Genomic DNA, 22,623 nt, shown 5'->3' on the forward strand with positions numbered 1-22,623 from the left:
CCCCCTCCCTTCCCACACCCACCTCCAGTGCTCAGGGGTCTCTCTCTCTCTCCCTCTCTCCTCTCTCTCTCTCTCTCTCTCACACACACACACACACACACACACACACACGCATACACACGCACACACACACACACACTCTGGGTCACGGCTCTCTCTCTGAATTTCCCAGGCCCCGGGAGTCCCGCGTGCCCACCTGCCCAGGTCGTAGATCCGAAGCTGGGAGCCGGGCAGGGGACGGAGGCCAGGGGGCGGCCAGCGAGAGCCCTGCTCTGCGGAAGGGACGTCCCCCCCCCGCCCAGTCCTGCACACACACCTGCACCCCCATCCAGGGCAGCCGCTTTGCACACCCGGGAACGGACACGGCCGCCCCGTACCCGCAGCACCTGGGATGGACGAAAAGGCCAGGGCCCGCCGGCTGCCGTGGCCCCGTGGCCGAGCGTCCGCCTGTGTGGGGACCAGGAGGTCAGGGTGCGATTCCCGGTCAGGACACAGGCCCGGGTTGCAGGCTGGATCCCCAGTGAGGGGCGGCGTGCAGGAGCCAGCCGATCCCTGAATTCTGGCTCATCATGGATATTTCCATCTCTCTCTCCCTCTCTCTTCCTCTCTGAAATAAAGTATATATATATTTAAAACAATAAGAAACCCCAATAAGGCTTGTGCCAGGTAACTAAGACATCCTCTCAGCGTAATAAATACCTTGAAACCCCCTCCCCACCCCCCCACCCCAAACAGGACACTGACCCCCTCACCAGAGGTCGCCCAGGTAGGGATGGCGTGGCTGGTGAGGATGGCGTGGCCGTGGCACCAGCCTCCCGCCGCTGTCGATACGACCGGAGATTCGGGGTCATAAACCCAGGCTTGATGGCCGGTCCCAACACTGCGGACTGCCGGGTGCTTTGCAAATGATAGCGGCTCCCTGGCTCCCCCCCCCCCCCCCACGTCCTCACGCCCCACGTGCCATCGGGTGTTGGGCCCCAGGAGGAAGGCCTTGGTTGTGCCGTCCTCACACGGTGCCCCGCTCCCCACTCCCCGCTCCCCAGCCTTTGGGCGGAAGTTTCTTCCTGTTTAAGGGCCGAGCTGGGAGCCGGGAGGACGAGGCCAGTGCCTGCCTGAGGGCTGGGCTTCTGCTTGGGGGCGGGGAGCCCGGGGGGACAGCAGGCATAACGGAGAGGCCCCGAGTCCTGCTCTCCGGCTCCCGAGTCCGGACTCCGTGACCCACTATTGTTGCCACCTGCGGGGAGGGACCTGCGGCCCAGGGCGAGCCAGCTACTTGGATCCGGAGACACCACGGAAGGTGCTGGAAGGAGACCGGCCTGTTGCCCCTCACGGGATGTGCTGTTGAACTTGAAGCAGCCAGGTTCCCAGGCGTCCTCAGTGGCACCCCCTTATCCTCCCCTCCCCCCCCCCCCCCCCCCCCCGTCCATCGGTCTCCCTCAGGGCAGACTGCAGACCATCCTCTCTCTCTGGGGGGCTCCCTGGCCTCCATATTACCTGGGGGGAAATAAATCCAAAACTTATTTTTTACAATATATTTTTTATTGATTTCAGAGCAGTAAGGGAGAGGGAAAGAGAGAGAGAGAGACATCCGTGCTGAGAGAGAATCATGGATTGGCTGCCTCCTGCACGCGCCCTGCTGGGGACCGAGCCGGCCACCCGGGGCGTGGGCTCTGACCTGGAATCGAACCGTGACCTCCAGGTTCATAGAGGTCGCCGCTCAATCCCTGAGCCGCGCTGGCCGGGCCAAAAAAAAAAGATCCAAATTTTAAACGGGCGGTATTGTCTGCGGCCTCTGGGGTGCAAGTGTCTTTGTTCTCCGAGTGGGTCTTAGCGACGCGTGATGTGCCCTGGTGCGCGGGGTGATCTTTCCAAAGCGGTTATGCACGCGGGGACCCGGCGTGCCTCCCTGGCCGGGGGTGCCCTGGGGAAAGGCGGGGACAGAGTGTGTCTGTGCCGACCGACCGCGGTGCGGCCGCTCCCTGGAGGGCCGTGTGCCCCAGTCTGACGCCCCGCGGGTGAGCTGACTGTACATTGAGGCCTACTAAGGCGCACGGGGCCCCCGGGGACGCCAGAAGGATGCTTAGCTGCTCTCTGGTCGTGTTTCAAAAGAGTTGAGCCTTGCCCTGGCCGGTGTGGCTCCGTGGCTAGCGCGTCAGCCTGCGGACGGAAGGGTCCCGGGTTCGATTCCAGTCAAGGGCACGTGCCTGGGTTGCGGGGCTCCGTCCCCTTGTAGGGGGCGTGCAGGAGGCAGCCCATCCATGATTCCCTCTCATCATGGATGTTTTCTCTCTCCTCCCCCCCCCCCCCCCCCCGTCTTCTTCTCTGAAATCAATAAAAATATATATGGGGAGGGGGCGGGGAGGACTTGAGACTTGATCCTGGTCCTAACGGCTGAAGACGAGGTGCAAGACGTGGAAGTGACCTCCGGGGGAGGCCGAGCAGCGGCGTGACAGTGACGGGCCACCGCCGGTTTGCTTTTAAGACAAAGCGAACCGCAGGGGCGGCGCCTGGGAGCCCGCGGGCCCCCCCCCCCCCCCCCCCCGCTCCGAGAGCAGGAGGCTCGTAAAGATTGTATATAACCCGCGCAGACGGGGGAGGAGCGGAGCGTTTCCTCCACACGCCAGCCAGCGGGTCCCCCGAGACGACATTTGGCTTCCTTCACGGGGAGGGTTTTCCCGTGGGGCTGGGTGTCCGGGTCATGAGCGCTGGGCAGCTTCTCTGTAATTCTTTCCGGTTCTGCAGCTCAGGAGCTGGGGAGCCAGTGGGGCCGGGAGCATCCCCGCCAGCCCCCCTCTCCCCCCACCCCGTCCAGCCCAGCCCTGCCCCAGCCACGGTCCCTTTCTCTCCCTGGAGAGAAGGCAGCCTCTTGGCCTTGCAGCTGCCTCCCGGCCCCCCCCCCCCCCCCCCAGGCCTCTGGGGAAGCAGCTTATGCAATCCCCAGGAAAACCCTCCCACCCCCGCTGGAGGGGAGAGGGCGAGGTTCCCTCTAATACCTGTCGCGGAAGTCGCTCCGGGCTATTTCTCCGACGCCAAGGCTGCGTGCAGGGAGGAGGGACGCGGGTGGGGCCGGGGAGCTCAGGCTGTGTCTGTGAGACGGTTGGGGGCAATCCCAGGCGCCCAGGACCTGGTCTCTGTGGGGGGAGCTGTCTTTGGGTGTGCGGGAAGGGAGAGGGGAAGAGGGGGAGGGGAGGGAAGAGCGAGCCCACGGGGAGGAGGAGGAGCGGGAGGAAGACTCGGTGGCTCCGTCGGACAGACGTGGGTCCCCGAGAAGGTGGTGAGATTCGGCCGATGTCCAGCGCCCCTCCCTTCGCCTTCCAGCACCCTGGCTGTGGAATCAGTTTCCAGCCAGCCGTGTCCCATGGTATCAACCACGGCTGGCTTGTTTTCAAATTCCCAATGATAGAATTCACATTCCTGACGACCCTTCCCGGTAACAGGAACTGCGTTTAGTGACGTTTTTGAAAACGTCACTTGTGTTACGGGCCGCCTGTCACTTGCTGAATAGTGTTCCAAAGTGTATACGTTCCTCCTGATGGTGAATGGTTGGCTGTGAATCAAAATTCATGGCGACTTAAGAATATGTACGTCTATGTTTTATTGATTTCAGAGAGGAAGGGAGAGGGAGAGAGAAATAAAAACATCAATGAGGAGAGAGGAGGATGGATCAGCTGCCTCCTGCACGCTCCTCACGGGAGGTCGGGCCTGCAACCAGGGCAGGTGCCCTGACCTCGGAGTCGAACCTTGACCTCCTGGTTCACGAACCTTGAGGTTCAACCTTTGAGCTACAACGGGCCGTGTGCAATTCATAGTTTCTATTGCTGGTTTATTGTATTCTTCTAGACCCGTGGTCGGCAAACTCATGAGTCCACAGAGCCAAATACCGACAGCACCACGATTGAAATGTCTTTGGAGAGCCACATTTTTTAAACTTAAACTTCTTCTAATGCCACCTCTTCAACGTAGACTCGCCCAGGCCGTGGTGTTTTGTGGAGGAGCCACACTCCCGGGGCCAAAGAGCCGCAGGTGGCTCGCGAGCCGCGGTTTGCCGACCACGGTTCTGGGCACTATGTCTTCAAGAAATGAAATTGCAGTTTACGATCGGGCCAGGAGAAGCGTGAGCTCCGTCTTAGGAGCCGTGTGCCATCCACGCCGGGGTGGTCAGCATCTCCCAGGCGTTCGGCCACGAGCCCGTCTTCCTCGCGAATCGTTCTGACGTGTGTCTCCTTTTCCTGTTTAACGTGAGGGAGGGTCCAGAGCCTGGGAGGAGGGTCCCCAGTATGAGGGGACGTTTTTGCCTGTTTCCTGGGCAGCCCCCGTTGAATGGAGCTGTTCGTTTCCGCGGACACTCACGCTTTGTGCCGTAACTGCAGGTCCCGGAAGGCCGAGGAGGAAGAGTACGAAGACGCCTCCTCGAACCAGAAGTGGGTCTTGGCTCCCAAATCCCAAGACGCTGACGTGACGCTCATCCTCAACAAGCTGCTGAGAGAATACGACAAAAAGCTGAGGCCGGACATTGGGAGTGAGTATCCCTCCCTGTGTGCGATTTCCGTAGGAACAGACGCCGATGGTGTGTCCGTCACGTATTTTTTTTTTAAATATATTTCTTTATTGATTTCAGAGAGGAAGGGAGAAGGACAGAGAGAGATAGAAACATCAATGATGAGAATCATTGATCAGCTGCCTCCTGCATGCCCCCCACTGGGGACCGAGCCCGCAACCCAGGCATGTGCCCTTGGCCGGAATCGAACCTGGGACCCTTCAGTCCGCAGGCTGACGCTCTATCCACTGAGCCAAGCCGGCCAGGGCCCGTCACGTATTTTACTTTTAAGATAGGTTTTTTTTATTGATTTCAGAGAGGAAGGGAGAGGGAGAGGGAGAGAAACATCATCCGTGATGAGAGGGAATCATGGATCGGCCGCCTCCTGCGCGCCCCACACCGGGGAGCGTGCCTGCAACCGGGGCCCGTGCCCGGACCGGGAATCGAACCCGGGACCTCCTGGTTCCCAGGTGGACGCTCAGCCACGGAGCCACGCCTGAGGGAGCCACGTTGTGGGAACCCCCGGAGCGAGACTGCGCATGCGCTCAGCGCGCCCCGCGCACAGCCTGCGGGGAGGAGCCGCGCTGGGCGGGAAGCTGGTGGCTGCTCCGAGGCCCAGAGCCCAGAGCGCCAGGCGGTGACCTTGGGACCCTCCGCGGTGACCTTGCAGGTGGGCCAAGCCCCTGCCGCCTCCGGGAGGGGAAAGAGTGGGGGAAGGGCCCTGAGTTCCCAGCGGCTCTGATTGCCTCTTGCTCTTGATCCCCTGCCTCCCGGTCCCCCCCCACCCCCGCCCCGCCCCGCCCCCCAAGACTCACTGCTGGTTCTTCTGGGCACGTTTCGTGCACTTGCGCCGTTGTATCTCCTGGGTTGCAATGCAGCCAAGCACCTTCCATCCTCGGTAGAAGTCGGTGCCGCAGCCCGGCCGGCCGGCGTGGCTCGGGGGCTGAGGCCGACCTAGGAGCCAGGAGGCCAGGGTTCGATCCCCAGTGTGGGGCGTGCAGGAGGCGGCCGATCCATGACCCTCTCGTCATAGATGTTTCTCTCCCTCTCCCTTCCTCACTGAGATCAACAAAGACATTTTTTTTAAAAAAAATCGATGGGGAAATGCGCGCGGGTGAGAATTCACACACGCTCAGGAAGGGGGCCTGCAGCTCGGAGGACCGGCTGGCTGTCTTGCTGACGTGATGGGGGAACCACTTCCGTGTCCTTGCCACAGCCCTGCAGCCGGGAACCGACTCCCCCCCTGGAGACTCGATTCCCAGTGCCTGACCCACGGGCACCTCCCACCCGTCTCCGTCCGGCTGTGTCCACGGAGACCCACACCAGGACATGGCCGCGATGGCCCGCCCGTGTCCCCGTCGGCGGTGACTAGCTCCAGTCGAGCAGCCTCCGGCAGTCACCCATCCACGCGGGATCCTCTGATTCATTTCCGTAATCCGCACCGCGCGACCGTGATGCGTTTAAAAGGCGCCCTGCGTCCCCCGCTGTGGTCTCTCCCCCACGGACGCCTCCATGATGGAGGGACCCGTAGGCGTCCTCCGCCTTTCCCGATTCGTCACTCCGAGCCGCGCGTCAGCCGCGTCCTTCACGGGTGCGGGGTCCTGCGGGGTGTCCTTTGTCTCGGGGACCCCCTCGTGTCGTGGGAGCCCCCGATGGCTGCAGGATGAGCCTTTCCGTGAGAGAACTGTGCGAAGGAAGGGTCGTGACCCAAGTGCTGTCTCTCGCTCCGGGGCCTCCATAAGTGCGGGCCGCTCTCTCGGAAATAGGTGGTTGGGGAACACAGAGTCCCTCTCCGTGCTGGGGGCAGTCAGGGCCAAACGCGAGCGAGCGATCGGTGCTGGGGGAGATCGGGGTCGCCTGCCGGCTGGCCGGCCGGCCCCGGGGAACGCACGCGGGGAGCGTGTCCGTGTGCGGGCACAGCCCCGGGGTCCGTGTAACCCAGGCCCAGCCTCGGCTCTCGGTGCTGGTTAATCGTAGGTGCCTTTCTGTGCTCTTGTTCGGTGGATGCCTACCTGGACTCCTTGGCCAGGCTGTTCCAAAGCTTATTTCCCGAGTTTGGTTAAAACGTCCTCTAGCCCGGCCGGCGTGGCTCCGTGGTTGAGCATCGGCCTAGGAACCAGGAGGTCACGGTTCTTTGATTCCTGGTCGGGGCGCGGGCCCGGGTTTCGGGCTCCATCCCTAATAGGGGGCAGCCGATCCGTGATTCCCTCTCATCATTGCTGTCTCTCTCTCTCTCTCTCTCTCTCTCTCTCTCTCTCCCTCTCCCTTCCTCTCTGAAATCAATACAAATATATTAAAAAATAAAATAAAGCCCTAACCGGTTTGGCTCAGTGGATAGAGCGTCGGCCTGCGGACTGAAGGGTCCCAGGTTCGATTCCGGTCAAGGGCACGTGCCTGGGTTGTGGGCACATCCCCAGTGGGAGGTGTGCAGGAGGCAGCTGATCGAGGTTTCTCTCTCATCGATGTTTCTAATGCTCTCTATCCCTCTCCCTTCCTCTCTGTAAAAAAATCAATAAAATATATTAAAAAAATAAAAATAAAATAAAAAGAGACGTAGGCGCTTTATGTCAGAGGAAGAGGAGTGGAGGCGGGGTGCAGGACCCCTCCAGCGTGCCGCCCGCCATGGGCCTGGTCTGACCGGCCCAGCCGGGCACTGACTTGGAGACGACCCCTTTGAGCCCGACGATCTCTTCATTTCCGAATGCACCGGAGACGTCTGCCTCCCGGGTGCGCGTAGGGTGGCCGGGCCGTCCTCCCCTCAGAAACCGCAGCCGTCCCCTGCCGGCGGCTCAGCAGTCCTCTCCCGGCAGCGACGGCACAGCCAGCAAGAATAATTCGGATGCGTCCCCCGGCGCTCGGAGCAGGTGGAGGAGGAGAGGAAGCAGACATTCTTGATTGCTGCGCTTGCGGCAAAAGCGATGACTGAGACTTCGCCCGTCCTCCCTCCGAGTTCATGCGCGTGCCTACGGGCGGTGGGGCGCAGGGTCTGCACGGAACTTATACCTGTCACCGCCCTGGGAGACGCCTTAGGCAGCCACAGGACGCTGGCGGGAACCCAGTTCCTCGGCTCAGTGTAGGTGGGAAGGGGACCCATCCTCACATACCCTCTCTCCCCCCCACCCCGCTCCCCCATGCTGGGTGGTGACCCCTCTCACACACACGCCTTAGGGCTGAGCACATAGAAGAATCAATGAATGAAGGCATAAATAAGTGGAACAACAAATTGATGTTTCTCTCTCTCTCTCTCTCTCTCTCTCTCTCTCTCTCACTTCCTCTCTCTCTCTAAATATCCATAAGTAGAAAACAAATTTTAAACCCAAGTCTTGTTGTAAGAATTACAAACCAGCCCGGCTGGCGTGGCTCAGGGGTTGAGCATGGACCTATGAACCAGGAGGGTCACTGGTTCGATTCCCGGTCAAGGGCACAGGCCCGGGTTGCGAGCTCGATCCCCAGTGGGGGGGCGTGCAGGAGGCGGCCGATCCACGATTCTCTCTCATCACGGATGTCTCTGTCCCTCTCTCTTCCTTTCCCTTCCTCTCTCTGCAATCGATAAAAACATAAAAAAAATAAATAAAAATGGCAGCCTCTGTCAACGCCTGGCGCAAGGACAGTGGACAGGAAGTTTCGGCCGCCTCCGCCCGCCGCCGCCTCCCCGACCCACGCGGTTTCCCGTTTGGGGTCCGAGCCCGGGAAACGCGGCCCCAGACGTCGCCAAGGCCCCAGGCTGCTGCGTCTCACGTTGCGAGCTCTGTTCAGCTGTAGGCGCTACGTCAGCCTCATTAACATCCTGCTCCAAAATACCTTCGTTTTCATCAAGTCGGACTGCGCCCGTGCTGATGAGGCCGTCATCCCGCTAATTTACATCCGAGGGGCGGGGAACACGCAGATGTAAAAACGGCCGCTTCGTAGAACGCTGTCGCTGGGGGAGAGGCCAGAGGCAGCGCACGGGCCTGGCTCTGCCTCAGAATTACCCGGAAAACTCTCCGGAAGGCCGAGATCCCAGCCCCACCCCCAGGACCGACGACCAACTCGGAATATTAATTATTTCTCTGTTTTCTAGTTCACTGATTTCCACTTAGAGCCGCGTGTTATTACTGTCCTTCCGCTTCCTTGGGCTTTGATTTGCTCTATTTTTAGCTTCTTCTGTTTTTGGTTAATCCTCACCCGAGGACATATTTTCCATCGATTTCTGGAGAGAGTGGAAGGGAGCCGGGGGGGGGGGGGGGGGGGGGGGGAGAGAGAGAGAGAGAGAGAGAGAGAGAGAGAGAGAGAAACATGGATGTGAGAGACACACCTTGATGGGTTGCCTCCCGCTCAGGCCCTGACGGGGGCACAGGGATAGAGCCTGCAACCGAGGTACCTGCCCTCGACGGGACTCGAACCCGGTCCCTTCCAGTCCAAGGGTCAAAGCTCTAACCCCTGAGGAAAACAGGTCAGGGCTATTTTTGTGGTTTTATGTTTTTCTTTGCTGGTTCATCAGTCGACCCCACATCCCAGAATATCTCTATGGCCATTTATCAGCTCCTGTTTTCCCAGAACGTCCTCTATACAAGGAAGACTCCCTCCTCTTCGGGGAACTTTAGGAAGACAAAGACAGGGAGGGTTGGAACCGTAGCTGCTGTGCAAGTCCCCCACAAAAAGTCCCCCCCCCTTTTAAAAAATATATCTTATTGATTTCAGAGAGGAAGGGAAAGAGAGAGAGAGAGAGAAGCATCCATGATGAGAGAGAATCAGCGATCGGCTGCCTCCTGCACGCCCCACACTGGGGATCGAGCCTGCAACCCGGGCGTGTGCCCCGACTGGGAATCGAACTGCGACCTCTTTGGTTCCTAGGTCGACGCTCAGCCACGGAGCCACGTCGGCCGGGCTGGTCCCCCCTTTTTAGCGGACCCTGGGGGTGCTGGTGCTCGAATCCAAGGGGGTGAGTGTTCCCCTGGGTTTCGGACACAGAGCGCTAACCCACGCATGTCTCTCCCCACAGGGAGACCCACCGTCATCGACGTCGACATCTACGTGAACAGCATCGGGCCCGTGTCCTCCATAAACATGGTAAGAGGTGATCACCGGTTACTTTTCGGATCTGACAGACGGGCTCACTTCTCACTGACATTCCCACGGTGGGTGTTCCGTGCGTGATTCCTCCGGCCGGCTCCCAGCTCACGGCGGACTCCCGAACGCGGTGGTGTGTGTCGGTGGCGCGTGCCGGTAGTTTGAATGCGGACGATGGTGAACGTCGGGGCTGGGGCTGTGACGGGGGCAGGGAGACCCCCCCTCCGAGGGTTAGGTCCGCGCCGAAAGGAGCCCCAGGCACAGAGACGCTGTGAGAGTTTAAGAGGTTTTACCGCGTCCTCGCCGCAGGCCGAGACCAGAGCGTGGGTGTCTGCCCGAGGGGTGGTGAGGTTCCCTCACGTTGGGTAGAGAACCTCACGCACTATAGGGTCAGGGTGTGGGCCCAGGCGTCGGTCAGGCGGAGGGGAGGAGAGGGAGAGAGAGACAGACACCTCAGTGAGGAGAGAAAAATCTTGGATCGGCTGCCTCCTGCACGCCCCCTGCTGGGGATCGGGCCCTGCAGCCTGGGCCTGTGCCCTGAGCGGGAATCGAGCCGTGACCTCCTGGTCAAGGGCACCTACCTGGGTTGCAGGTTCAATCCTCAGCCCTGGTCAGGGTGCATGTGGGAGGCAACCCATTGATGTGTCTCTCTCCCATCTATGTTTCTCTCTCTCTCTCTCCCCTTCCCTTCCCTTCCATTCTCTCTCTAAAAAAAAAAAAAAAAAAAATCAATGGAAAAAATAGCCCTGGGTGAGGATTAACAACAGAAAAGAAACAGAAGCATCTCGGATGAGCTATGGAAGCCGTCCCTGACCAGCGCTGCTCGCTGGAGCTCCAGTTGGGAGGGTCTGATTGAGTCACGGGGGAGACAGGAAAGACTCCTGCATGCCTCTCCCTCTCAGCGGAGACGCACCCCATGGGGGAAATGCTCCTTGGATGTGTGAGTCATCGACTCTCTCCATGGGACGAAGCTCCGAGAAACCTGTGGAACCGACCGGACGTGAGCCGTGTCTTGCTCACCCCGAAATCACAGCATCTCTGAATTTGGGGAGTGAATTTATTTATTTAAAAACATTTTTTTAAAAACAACTTCAGAGAGGAAGGGAGAGGGAGAGAGAGAGAGAGAGAGAGAGAGAGAAAAGCATCGATGATAAGAGAGAATCATCCATCGGCTGCCTCCTGCACACCCCACCGGCCCCTCCACTGGGGATGGAGCCCGAAACCGGGGCGTGTGCCCTTGACACGGGATCGGACTGTGGGTGACCTCCTGGTTCCTAGGTCCCACGCCGGCCGGGCGAAAGGCCACGCTTTCTCGCCTCACCCCGCGTCCCAGCCTGGGCAGGCCTCGGGCCCTCTGCCGCGTTCGCGTTGTTCATACGTCGGTGGTGACCTGATGTTCCTTCCGGGTCACAGTTCTTATGTCGCCGTTGTGAGAATCGGGCATCAGCCTTTACCAGCTCGCGGGCAGCCCCGCTGTGTGGCCCATAAAAACGCTCAGCCGCAGCCCTGCCGGCGTGGCTCCGTGTTGGAGCGTCCGCCGGCGAACCAGGAGGTCCCTGGTTCGGTTCCCAGGTCACGGGATGCGGGCTGGAGCCTCAGGAGGGGGTGTGCAGGAGGCAGCCGGTCGATGCTTCTCGCTCTCATCATTGATGTTTCTCTAAACCCTTCCTCTCTGAAATCAATGAAAACATATATTTTTTTAAAAAAATAAATAAAGACGCACAAAAACCTCTGCGTTGCGTTGATTTTCCGAGGGCGGTCACAGCTCTCCCGCGTTGCATCGGCGTCCTGATGAGGCGTGTTCCCACACGCCGGTCAGGGGGCTGCTGAAGATGTAGGATCGGTGAGCGCCGGCCTCCGAGAAAACGCGCCGGCTGATTTATGGAACCGTCATCCTGTCTTTCCTCTTCCTGCCTCCCCGTCCCAACCAAAAAATAAAAATAAAAAATAAAAAAGGAGGAGGATAAAGCGATTCCTGGCAGGACTAAGACTCCAGCCTGACCCCCAGCTTCATCGATAACCTCCCGTAAATTGCATGCCAGCAGGGAGCCCGTTTTTAAACGGTAACCGGGCCCTGGCGGCGGAAGCCACGGCGACAGACACAGCGGCGCCCTCTGCGCAGGAACCCCCGAGGGGCACCCCCCCCCTCTGCCTCGATGTTTCCTCGGAGAGGTTCCCGTTTCTTTGTTGTTGTTATTCTCACCCAAGGCTGTTTTGTGTTTTTTTTTAATTATTGATTTCAGAGAGGAAGGCAGAGACATCAATGATGAGAGAGAATCGTGGATCGGCTGCCTCCTGCACCCCCCTCCCCCCACATTGGGGATCAAGCCTGAAACCCGGGCATGTGCCCTGACCCGGAATCGAACCTGGGACCCTTCAGTCTGCAGGCTGACGCTCTATCCATTGAGCCAAACCAGTTAGGGCTTGATTTTTTTTTTTTTTTGAGAGAGAGAGTGGAAGGGAGTGAAGGGGGGGGGGGGGAGAGAGAGAGAGAGAGAGAGAGACATGGACGGGTTGCGTCTCCTGCACGCACCCAGGTCAGGGCCGGGGATCGAACCTGCAACCGGGAATCGAACGAACCTCAGACCCTTCGGTCGTCCGAGGGCCGGTGCTCTAACCACTGGCCCACACAGGCCAGGGCGGGGAGGGGGTGTCTTTAGGGAGCAGGCCCTGGTGTCCGTGTGATGATAACCACGACCACTGACACATTGTTTTTCGAGGCTGGAGAGAGACCTTCCCAGCTAAGGGTCTCTGCGCTCCAGCAGGGCGGCCCGGGCTGGCTGGCGGGCTGGCTGGCGGGCTCGGGGGGACCCCCCTGTGCTTTGCAGATGCACCCGGGATTGCGGGGCCCTCCCCCCACCGGCCGCCTCCTGGGGCTCCAGGGGACGGGCGAGGCCGCGCGTTCTGAGGCCGCCTCCACCCCCCTAACTTGGAAGATGTCTGATGGTGCATCCAGGTGTCTGTGTGTTGTCGTCGTTGTTGTTTTTAAAAACCCGGGCTTCCTCGTATCCCAGGCCACCCTCGGAAGCAGAGGGGTCCCAGGTGGGCGGCATCCTGTGAGTTTCCGCCGTCAGAAACCCCGCGTCCCCGCTCGCCGGCGCTGACTTGGTGGGTCGCTTTGCCCGTGGGGGATCCGCGCTGCCCGTCGTCCGTGGCCTTTGGTGGCCCTGCTCTGGGCTGGGAAGCCACAGAGGGGGCAGCTCCATGCTCAGCTCCACCCTCTCCTCCGCAGCACGGCTGCTGCTGCTGCTGCTTTTAATTACATTTTTATTGACTTGGGAGAGGAAGGGGAAGGGAGTCAGGAACAGAAGCCTCCACGACGAGGGAGAGGCATGGACCGGCTGCCTCCTGCACGCCCCACTCGGGGGATTGAGCCCGCAGCCCAGGCAGGGGCCTGACCGGGAATCGGACCGTGACCTCCTGGTTCCTAGGTTGCCGCGCAACCACTGGGCCACGCCCGCCGGGCCGACACAGCTTTTAACAACGTTGGTTCCTTTGTTTGGAGCGGTGTCACCGAGGTGACGCGGAAATTATTTCACAGAAAGACTTCCCTCTTTTCCGGGGAAAAACACACCTCCGCTCGTTTAGTGCAACAGGTTGTATTCCTGTGGAGGCGCGAGAAATCCGAAAACAAACGCATTTTCCTGGCAGATGGTTAGGTGTCGGGCTCGGCCTGGGATGTGGATTTTCGTTTTTTTATATATTTTTATTGATTTCAGAGAGGCAGGAAGAGGGAGAGAGAGAGAGAGAGAGAGAGAGAGACCTCCATGATGAGAGAGAATCATGGATCGGCTGCCTCCTGTACGCCCCCTACTGGGGACGGAGCCCGCCAACCGGGCGTGTGCCCCTGACTGGACCTAAAGCCGGGACCCTGCCGTCCGCAGGCCGACGCTCTGTCCACCCAGCTGGGGCCCGCCGTGGATTCTCGGTTCGTTTGGCAACCCAGCACCTCGGACAGCGCCCACCACCTGGCAGGAGCTTGCTGTGGGCTTGTAGAGAAACACACACACACACACACACACACACACACACACGCACACAGACACACTATTCCCCCTCCCCCCAAAAACAGCGGGTTCTGTGATTCAGCCTCAGCCTCCCGGGAGGTGCCGGTGTTGGGCAGCCACAGGGGACTCGTCCCACGGTGTTGGTACCCGAGATGCGTTCTTCCTCCTGAGTAATTCATTGAGACGGAATCAAACCATTCCGCACGCGGACGGCGGGCGGGGAGGGACGTCAGAGCCGCGGCATCGAGGGTCCTTTTGACAGGTCACGTGGGTAGGACCCCGCCGGGCGCGGCTCAGAAGTGTCGACCTATGAACCAGGAGGTCGCCGGTTCGACTCCCGGTCAGGGCACGAGCCGGGTGGTGGGTGCGACCCGTTTTCCAGAGCTGCCGGCCTCTCGCTCTATTATTATTGCTGCTGTTGTTGTTGTTGTTGTTATTTCCTCTCGGTTCTATTCTGGGCCCACTCACTTGAGGAATGCCAGGACAAACGGGGGGGCTCATTTGCAAACGGCCCTCGTGGCTTAACGGACAGTTTCCCGCGCCGGCCTTCCCGGGAAAGCGGCGGCCTCGCGTGACGGCCTCCAGCCTCCCCCCTCCCCCCGCCCCGCCCAGCACCGCCACCCCCTCGGGCTAGGCGGGCGGGCGGAGCACGTGGAGGAAATGGACTGAAGATGAAAGAAAGCGCTGCCTTTGATGGTCAGTGATGCGGCCGGCTCCGTCGCGATGAGCCCGTCTCTCCTCCCATCCCGCCGCGGGTCTCCGTGGAGATCAGAGGAAGAGGGCTTTTTCTCTCCGGATCCAAAGCGTTGTTTACGGCTGCGCTCCGGGGGCTCCCGCATGTGGCCGCAGCCCCCGCACGCTCGTGCTTGAGGGGGGCCCAGCCCTGGCTGACCCTCGGCCCCAGGGGCTGGCCCCGGCCTCCTCCTCCGCTCGGTCCCCAGGTCAGGCCGCCTCCGACGCACACGTACGGGTCGCGTTCGCGTGCTCAGGATCCCCCCGGGCGCCGAGGGATCCTGAGCACGCGGGACGTGGGTTTTCCTCGCGCACGACGGCTGATGGGACGAGCCCGCCCACTGGACCGGGTCGCAGGGTGCCCACGTTGTTGGTCCACCGTGATTCCGGGGGTGTCTGTGAGGGGTGTTGCTGGTTGAGGTTAACGTTTGAATTCGTGGACAGAGTAGAGCGGGTGGGCCTCACCCAGGCAGTCGAAGGCCTGATGGGAACCCAGGGCCGGCCCTTCCCCAAATAGGAGGATTCTCCCTGCCCAGCTGGTGTGGCGCGGTTGGCTGCGTATCGTCCCATGCTCCAAGAGGTCGCCGGTTCCACTCCCGGCCAGGGCACATACCTGGGTTTCAGGCTCGTCCCCGGCAGGGGGTGGGCAGGAGGCAGCCGATGGATGGTTCTCTCGGCCGGACTAGGATGATACGTTTAAAAATTAAGTGCAACTCAATGTACAGCAGCTAAGGTCTGGAAAGAGCCCCCGTGCCCATCCGTAGACGAGTGGGTAAAAGAGCTGTGGTACGGTGGCACCAGGGAGTACTACGCAGCCGTGAAAAGGGAGGATCTCGTGCCCTTCGAGACAGCACAGAGGGACCTGGAGGGCACCATGCTAAGTGACATAAGCCGGTCAGAGAAAGACAAGCATCCCATGACCACACTCCCACGTGGAGTCTACGTAACAAAATAGACCGACGAACGGAGACACGGAAGCATGGGGCAGAGGGTGGGATTTCGGAGGGAAGGCGGGGAGGGTGGGTGGGAGGTGATCAGCCAAAGACCTTGTGTGCTGCTATGCACGACCCACGGACACAGCAATGGAGGGTGAGGGCCTGGGGTGGGGGCGGGGGGGGCTGGAGGGGTCCACGGGGGGAAAAAGAGAAGAACTGTGATACTTTCAACAATAAAGAATTATTCTTTTTTTATAAAGAATTACTTAAGCCCTGACCGGTGTGGCTCAGTGGATAGAGTGTCAGCCTGCGGACTGAAGGGTCCCGGGTTCGATTCCGGTCAAGGGCATGTACCTTGGTTGCGGGCACATCCCCAGTGGGGGGTGTGCAGGAGGCGGCTGATCGATGTTTCTCTCTCATCGATGTTTCTAACTCTCTATCCCTCTCCCTTCCTCTCTGTAAAAAAGCAATAAAATATATATATATTTTTAAAAAAGAATTACTTAAAAAGTTTAAGTGCAACTTAAGATAAAATGGGAGCTGGGAAGCCCAGGTGTTGGCTCCAACAGGCCTTATGATGTAAGGACGAACGGGGCCGCGTGGGGGGGGCGGTGCGCTGTGAGGGGGGCGGCTCCCTGGAAGACGGATTAAATCTTGGCAAGGGCTGAGGTAGTGGGGACAGACGCGGCGTGGCGTGGAGCTTTCCCAAAGCGGCCTGCGGGAGTCTGGCAGCCAGCGCGGCGTTCCGAGCCAGCGGGACGGGCCCAGGCCGGCTGTTAATGAGCGTCGTGAGGAAATAACACCGCCATCACCTCGCTGGGCCCGCCAGCCTGGCCCCCCCAACCGCTCCGAGGACTGGTTCGTGCCAGCCTCGGACGCAGCGTCCACCAGACCTTTGACGGCGAAGGACGGGCAGGGGGCGAATCAAGTAAACGTCAGCCTCCCGGCCCGGCCGGCGTGGCTCCGTGGCCGGCGTGGCTCCGTGGCCGGCGTGGCTGAGCACGGACCTAGGAACTGGGAGGTCACGGTTTGATTCCCGGACCCGGACCCGGCATCGAGCTGTGACCGCCTGGTTCAGAGGTTGGTGGGCAACCACAGAGCCACGCCAGCTAGAGGCCTCCCCCCCTCCCCCGCACTCCCCCCTCCCCACTTTTTAATTGCTCCATTATTTGAGCCTTCCATCCAGGGATTCTTGTTTTCTCCCTGCAGACAGGCGTCTCTTTAGCATTCCCTTCCGATGGAGACCCGTTCTATCAAAATTAAAAACATGGCTCAGCCTGTCACCCTCGCCGTGAATGAAATATGTGCGGCGGCAGCAGGGAATACGATTCTCTATAAAGATAAACTTCTTATCAACGGTTTGATTGCCCGGGGACCCCGAGGGGCGCTTTGTACCGAACCGCGGAGATTAAATGCCTGATTTTCCTCCCCCTTTTATTTATCCCCGTGAAGGATGCTGGGGAACCAGCTCATTATTTTGCAAAGATGGCTAATAAATTCTGGAAATCTCTCTCTCAAGGCACGGGGTAAGCACGGCTGAAATATTTTAATTCATGGCACCTATTGTTACGGAAACGGATTGTCTCACGCTCCGCCAGAGCGAAGCTGGTGAAATCCTCTCCTGACTCCCGTGGGTAGAGAACGTAGGTGCACATACGCATGGCCCATGGACACGGACACTCGTGTGGTGAAGGCCGGAGGTGGGTGGGGTGGGAACTGGGTGGAGGGGGGACACGGGGGGGGGGGTATCTGTGATCAACAATAAAGAGAAATAAATAAAATAGTCTTCCCCCGGCCAGGGTGGCTCCGTGGCTGAGCGTCGACCCATGAACTGAGAGGCCACAGTTTGATTCCCGGTCAAGGGCATGTGCCCGGGTTGCAGGCTCGATCCCCAGTGTGGGGCGTGCAGGAGGCAGTCGAGGGATGGTTCTCTCTCACTGATGTTTTTCGCTCTTTCCATCTCCCTTTCTCTCTCTCTCTCTCTCTCTCTCTCTCTCTCCCTCTTTCTCTCTCCCTTCTTCCTCCTTCCTCCTCCCTCCTCCCTCTCTCCCTCTTTCTCTCCCTCTCTCTCTCTCTCTCTCCCCCCCTCCTCTCTCCCTCTCTCCCCCCCCCCTCTCTCTCTCTAAAAAAAAGTCATGACTAGCCCTAACCGGTGTGGCTCAGTGGATAGAGCGTCGGCCTGTGGACTGAAGGGTCCCAGGTTCGATTCCGGTCAAGGGCATGTGCCCGGGTTGCAGGCTCGATCCCCAGTGAGGGGTGTGCAGGAGGCATCTGATGGATGTTTCTCTCTCATCGATGTTTCTAGCTCTCTATCCCTCTCCTTTCCTCTCTGTAAAAAAATCAACAATATATATCTATATTTAAAAAAGAAAAAGACGTGACTAGGTGACTAGCATTCTGTTAAGCAAGTTATTCTGGGCTTGTCTTACGCAGGTCCTGCCCCTCACCTAGTAGGACCGCTTCTCTAAGGCCCCCTGTGCCTCTCACGGGGAGACCTCCTTAGGCGTTGCAGGCACGCGTTTCCAGCAATCAGCTCCTGGTTTTGTTGATCTTCTCTGCTGTTTTTCTCTTCTCAGTTCCATTTATCTCTGCCCCAGTCTTTTCTGCTCCCTCCTGCTAACGCTGGAATTAGTTTGCTTTTGTTTTCCCGGTTCCTTCGAGTGTAAAGTGAGGTTGCTGATGAGAAGTCGTGTTCCGGCCCTGCCTTTCCTGTGTGGTGTGAGGCTTCGTGGGTGACATTTTACTTCTCCTGGGCCTCAAGATACTTCCACATTCCCCTTGCCGTTTCTGCTGTGACCTACGGGCTGTCTAAGAGTGTGCTGAGACATTTTCAGTTTTCCTTCTCCTTTTTAAGAAATACATCTGTTTTTATATATCAGAGAGGAAGGGAGAGAGAGAGAGAAACATCCGTGGTGAGAGAGAACCATGGATCGGCGGCCTCCTGCCCGCCCCCCACTGGGGATCGAGCCCACAACCCGGGCGTGTGCCCTTGACCGGGGAATCGAACCGAGACCTCCTGGTTCCTAGGTCGAGCTCATGATCACGGAGCCACGCAGGCCGGGCAGTTTTTCCTTCTATTTTTTTTTATTTCTAGTTTCATTCCACTTGTCGAGATTTCTTCCCCCTAACGTATCTCAAGAACAAAAAAGTGAACACGGCCATGCTGTCGCCTTCACATGAAGTCCGGCTTTCTGGTGGAAAATGCTTCCTTTTCTCTGACGTGCCTGTGGAGAAATGGAGGTTTTTGGGTTTTTTTTGGTGTGAATAATGGATGTGTTACTTCTGCGTGTGCGTCCTGAATGGATGCCCAGGCCCTCCGCCGCCGACCGTTCATTATTCATGCCCACCGCGGCCGTGGGGCGCCGTGCCCTCATTCCGGAGTCCCGGGGTGACGTCCCGGGGCCGGGCCCGCGGGCTGGGCAGCCGGCAGCGGGGAGGGCTTGTCTCTCGGCCCCAGGCCGCGACGGGCCCCCTCCCCACACCTCCCACCTCGGAACCGGCTCCGAAGGGAAACGGCGTCATGTGGACAGGAGGCGTGCGGCTCTTCTTCTGACTCTTCATTTGCTTTCTGCCGTCCGCTGTGCCCCCCCCCCTCCCGCCCGCCAGGGCTTCTGATGAACGCGGGGGCGAGGGCGCTTTGCTTCCTGAGGCAGGTTCGCGGTGAGTTCTCTGAATCTCTGACCTGCAACAGCTCCAGCTGCCTGCGGCGGGCTGCCTGCTCCCGTGAGCGTGCATGTGGGCGTCAGGGCACGTGGGTACCTGGGTTCATCTGACTGCACACGGCGACCCGACTCTACCTTCCCGCCAGACCCACGCCCTCCGCCGTTTCAGAAGGTCTCACAAAATCACACAGAGCTTGTGTTTTTTTTTTAATACATCTTTTTTTTTATTGATTTCAGAGAGGAAGGGGGAGAGAGAGAGAGAGAGACATCCGTGAGGAGAGAGAATCATGGACCGGTTGCCTCCTGCACGCCCCCTCCTGGGGATCGAGCCCGCAACCCGGGCGCGTGACCTTGACCGGAATCGGACCCAGGACCTCCTGCTTCACCGGTTAATGCTCAGCCCCTGAGCCACGCCGGCCGGGCCGGATATTGTAAATGACTGGAGCTCCTTGCATGTTAAGCATTTGTTGGCAGAAATCAAGATTTCCTTATTCATGAGCCCGAGAAATTAGCATGCGCCACCATCCTTCCTGCTGCGTGAGGGCCTCCCTGTCATTAAATCATTTGCTATTTACCTCCTCCCTCCCCCCCTCCCCCACCCAGGACAGCCAGTGTCACATCCCAGAGCTGTGCCCGCGGCTGACAGAACTCCGGCTCCTTCTGGTTCCTCCCTAGGGCACTGCTCACGGGGGGACGGGCGTGGCTGTCACCCCGAATGGCCCGAGATGCCAGTGCATAGGGGGCACCAGTGAATTGAACGACGCCTGTCCCAACCCGTAGAGCCCCCATTAAAGTAGCGAAAAGAGGTCTCGCTTAGCAGCACACGGAAGAGACACGGTGGAATACGGAGAGCACCGAGCTGATCCCAAAGAAGGCGCAGAGGGCAGACGGAAGGAACAGACCGAACGGCAAGACGGCAGACGGACGGGAAGAGACCGGTCGTCCCCTCCCGTGTGAGCGGGCCACGTGCGCACACAGCCGTGGCCGTGTCTGCCTCTCGGTGGTCCTGAGACCGGGGCCCTGGGGTCCTGCGGAGACTGTGACCTCCACGCCGTGGGCGGGACGTCGGTCGGACCCGGTGTTTCTCGGGGGAGCGCTTCCTTGCCGGCTGTCCTCCACGAGCGGGTAAAACGGGAAAGCCGATGTAAACACGTCCCGATTATCGTCCCATTATTTACGCGTCCTCCAAATAGATCCCGAAATCGCTCCGCTCAGGCGGTTTTTCAAAAGGAAAAGATGTAATTGCCACTTTCAAAGTCTCCCTCCCCCAGATTGGGCTTGTAGCTCCGGCTCCAGGCGGACTCCGGCCGTCCCTCAGGGCGGGAGGGGGGAAGCCGGGAGCTGGGGGGGGGGCGCGGGAAGGGAAGGGAAGAAAAGGACCCGCGTCTGGGAATGCCAGTCCTGGGATATACCACTTGGCAATGATTGGCTTGGCATTGGACGCCGATCATCCAACGCTTTCCCTAAAAATAGAGCCCAGCTTGGCCGGTGTGGGCTCCGTGGTTGAGCGTCGTCGACCTAGGAACCAGGAGGTCACGGTTCCATTCCCGGTCGGGGCAGGTGCCCGGGTGGCTGGCTCGATCCCCAGTGTGGGGCGTGCAGGAGGCGGCCGATCCATGGTTCTCTCTCATCATGGATGTCTCTCTCTCTCTCTCTCTCTCTCTCTCTCTCTCTCTCTCTCCCGCTCCCTTCCCCTCCGAAGTCAATAGAAATATATTTAAATAAATAAGTAGAAGTCGACCAGCATCTGCGGGCTCCCAAGTCAACGTGCCGGGGCGTGGCGTGGCGTGCTGGTTCTCGTGGCATTTTAACTGCCGACGGTCGCGGAATGTTCTGGGGGGACCCTCCGCCCTCGTCGTCAGTGTGGAGGGATGCTGTACGAAGCTAGGGTTCCCCCCCCGCCCCCCCGTAGCTGTTCCCCAGGGAATCCCCTGCCTGCCAGCGGCGCTGGGTACCAGTTCCAGGCCACCTGGACTCGGACGGTGTGGCTTCAGGAGGCAGGGGGAGGGGAGGGAGGGGGAGGGAGAGCCCGGGAGGGAGGGAGGGAGGGAGGGGGACAGGGAGGGAAGCTAGCCCTGAGATTCTGAACAGCATTGCTTGCTCCACAGGCTCGGAGACTCGATCTCATCTGTTTGTTTTTTTGTTTTGCTGATTTTCACCTGAGGATATTCCTCCATCGATTTTTAGAGAGAGTGGAAGGGCGGGGGAGAGACAGAGAGAGGCACACACATCGCTGTGAGGGACCCCGGATCAAGCCTGCAGCCGAGATATGTGGCCTGGACCAGAATCGGACCCAGGACCCTTCAGTCTGCAGGCCGACACTCTGTCCACTGAGCACACTGGCCAGGGCTAAGGCTTCATCTTTTATCCGTAGCTCATTGTGAAAACGTCGGTGAGCCCTGGCCAGTGACTCTGAGTGGTTAGAGCGTCAGCCCACACACCAGAGGGGTGCAGGTTGGGTTCCCGGACAAGGGCACCTACCCCTGGCCTGGTAGCGGGTGGGCAAGGCAAGTCGTCGATGTGTCTCTCTCACATCGATGTTTCTGTCTCTCTCTCCCCCTTCCTCTCTCTCCCTCTCCCTCTCTCTCTCCCCCTCCCCCTTCCTCTCTCCTTCTCTCTCCCAGCCTCTCTCTCCTGCACTTTATGGCGTTTCGTTCTGAACTCATCGGTCCTTGCACACTCCCCGCCCTGTGAGGGAGTGTGGGGTCACCCTCTCTGGTTCTCGGGGTCTCCTCCCGTCTTTGTGAAGGAGACCCCCTTGGCGCCGGCTTCGGGGGTCTTGTGAGCTCAGCTCTCCCCCAAGCCCAGGGTCCTTCACGTGGCAGAGCTCTGCCCCACTGGGTGGGAAATGGTGCTCAGCAAACACCATGCCCCCACACCCAGGGCTGGGCACTGCCGGGCGGCCCTCACCGCTCCCCCAACCTCCAGCCTTCCGCGCCAGGAGGGAGCAGTGTTCCGAGAAAGCGGTCAGGACCGAGCCCTCGCCCACAACCCCCACTCCAGGCCCCCTTGTCCGTCCTGCTCAGGGCCCCCTCGTCTGTCCTGCCCAGGGCCCCCTCGTCCGTCCTGCCCAGGGCCCCCTCGTCTGTCCTGCCCGGGGCCCCTCGTCTGTCCTGCCCAGGGCCCCCTTGTCCGTCCTGCTCAGGGCCCCCTCGTCTGTCCTGCCCAGGGCCCCCTCATCTGTCCTGCCCGGGGCCCCCTCGTCTGTCCTGCCCGGGGCCCCCTCGTCTGTCCTGCTCAGGGCCCCCTCGTCTGTCCTGCCCAGGGCCCCCTCGTCCGTCCTGCCCAGGGGCCCCCTCAGGACTGTTCTCCGCCCCTCACCGTGCAGCCCCCCTTTGTGCTGAGAATAATTCCGTGGTTGCTTTCAGCATTTCTAGTTCACCCCTGGCTGCTGGGGACAATGAGCGAAAGGGGCCATTGTGCCTCCCCCCAGCCTCCCACAGCGCCCGCCTTCAGAGGGGCCCGGCCTCGCACGCACATCGGCCCCAGGGAGGCCGAGAGCCACAAAGGCGGGGAGCACAAAGCGGCATCGGGGCCACCTGCTCCGGGCGGTGGGAAGAGGGAACGCTGGGGAGAGAACAAACAAGCGAAAAACACGTTCTGCAGCTCAGAGCTGAAGGCTCCGTGAAAGCAAACCTGTTCCCTTTTTTTTTTTTTTTTTTTTTAGATTTCAGAGAGGAAGGGAGAGGGAGAGAGAGAGG

General features: G+C 59.8%; 1 protein-coding gene across 1 annotated transcript in view; it reads left to right on the forward strand.

Annotated features, from left to right (window-relative positions):
- Positions 1-4,370: 4,370 nt before the first annotated feature.
- LOC307096635 (gamma-aminobutyric acid receptor subunit gamma-3) overlaps positions 4,371-22,623 on the forward strand; it is a gene marked incomplete at both ends in the record, with an annotated part of 29,726 nt that continues 11,473 nt past the window's right edge. The window contains 2 exons of the mRNA XM_079800942.1: positions 4,371-4,519; positions 9,519-9,586. Of these exons, the coding sequence (XP_079657068.1) occupies positions 4,371-4,519; positions 9,519-9,586 (217 nt within the window). The remainder of the gene's footprint in view (positions 4,520-9,518; positions 9,587-22,623) is intronic.

The sequence above is a fragment of the Cnephaeus nilssonii genome (genome assembly GCF_951640355.1).
Source record: "Cnephaeus nilssonii genome assembly, contig: SCAFFOLD_177, whole genome shotgun sequence".
Taxonomy (NCBI): Eukaryota; Metazoa; Chordata; class Mammalia; order Chiroptera; family Vespertilionidae; genus Cnephaeus; species Cnephaeus nilssonii.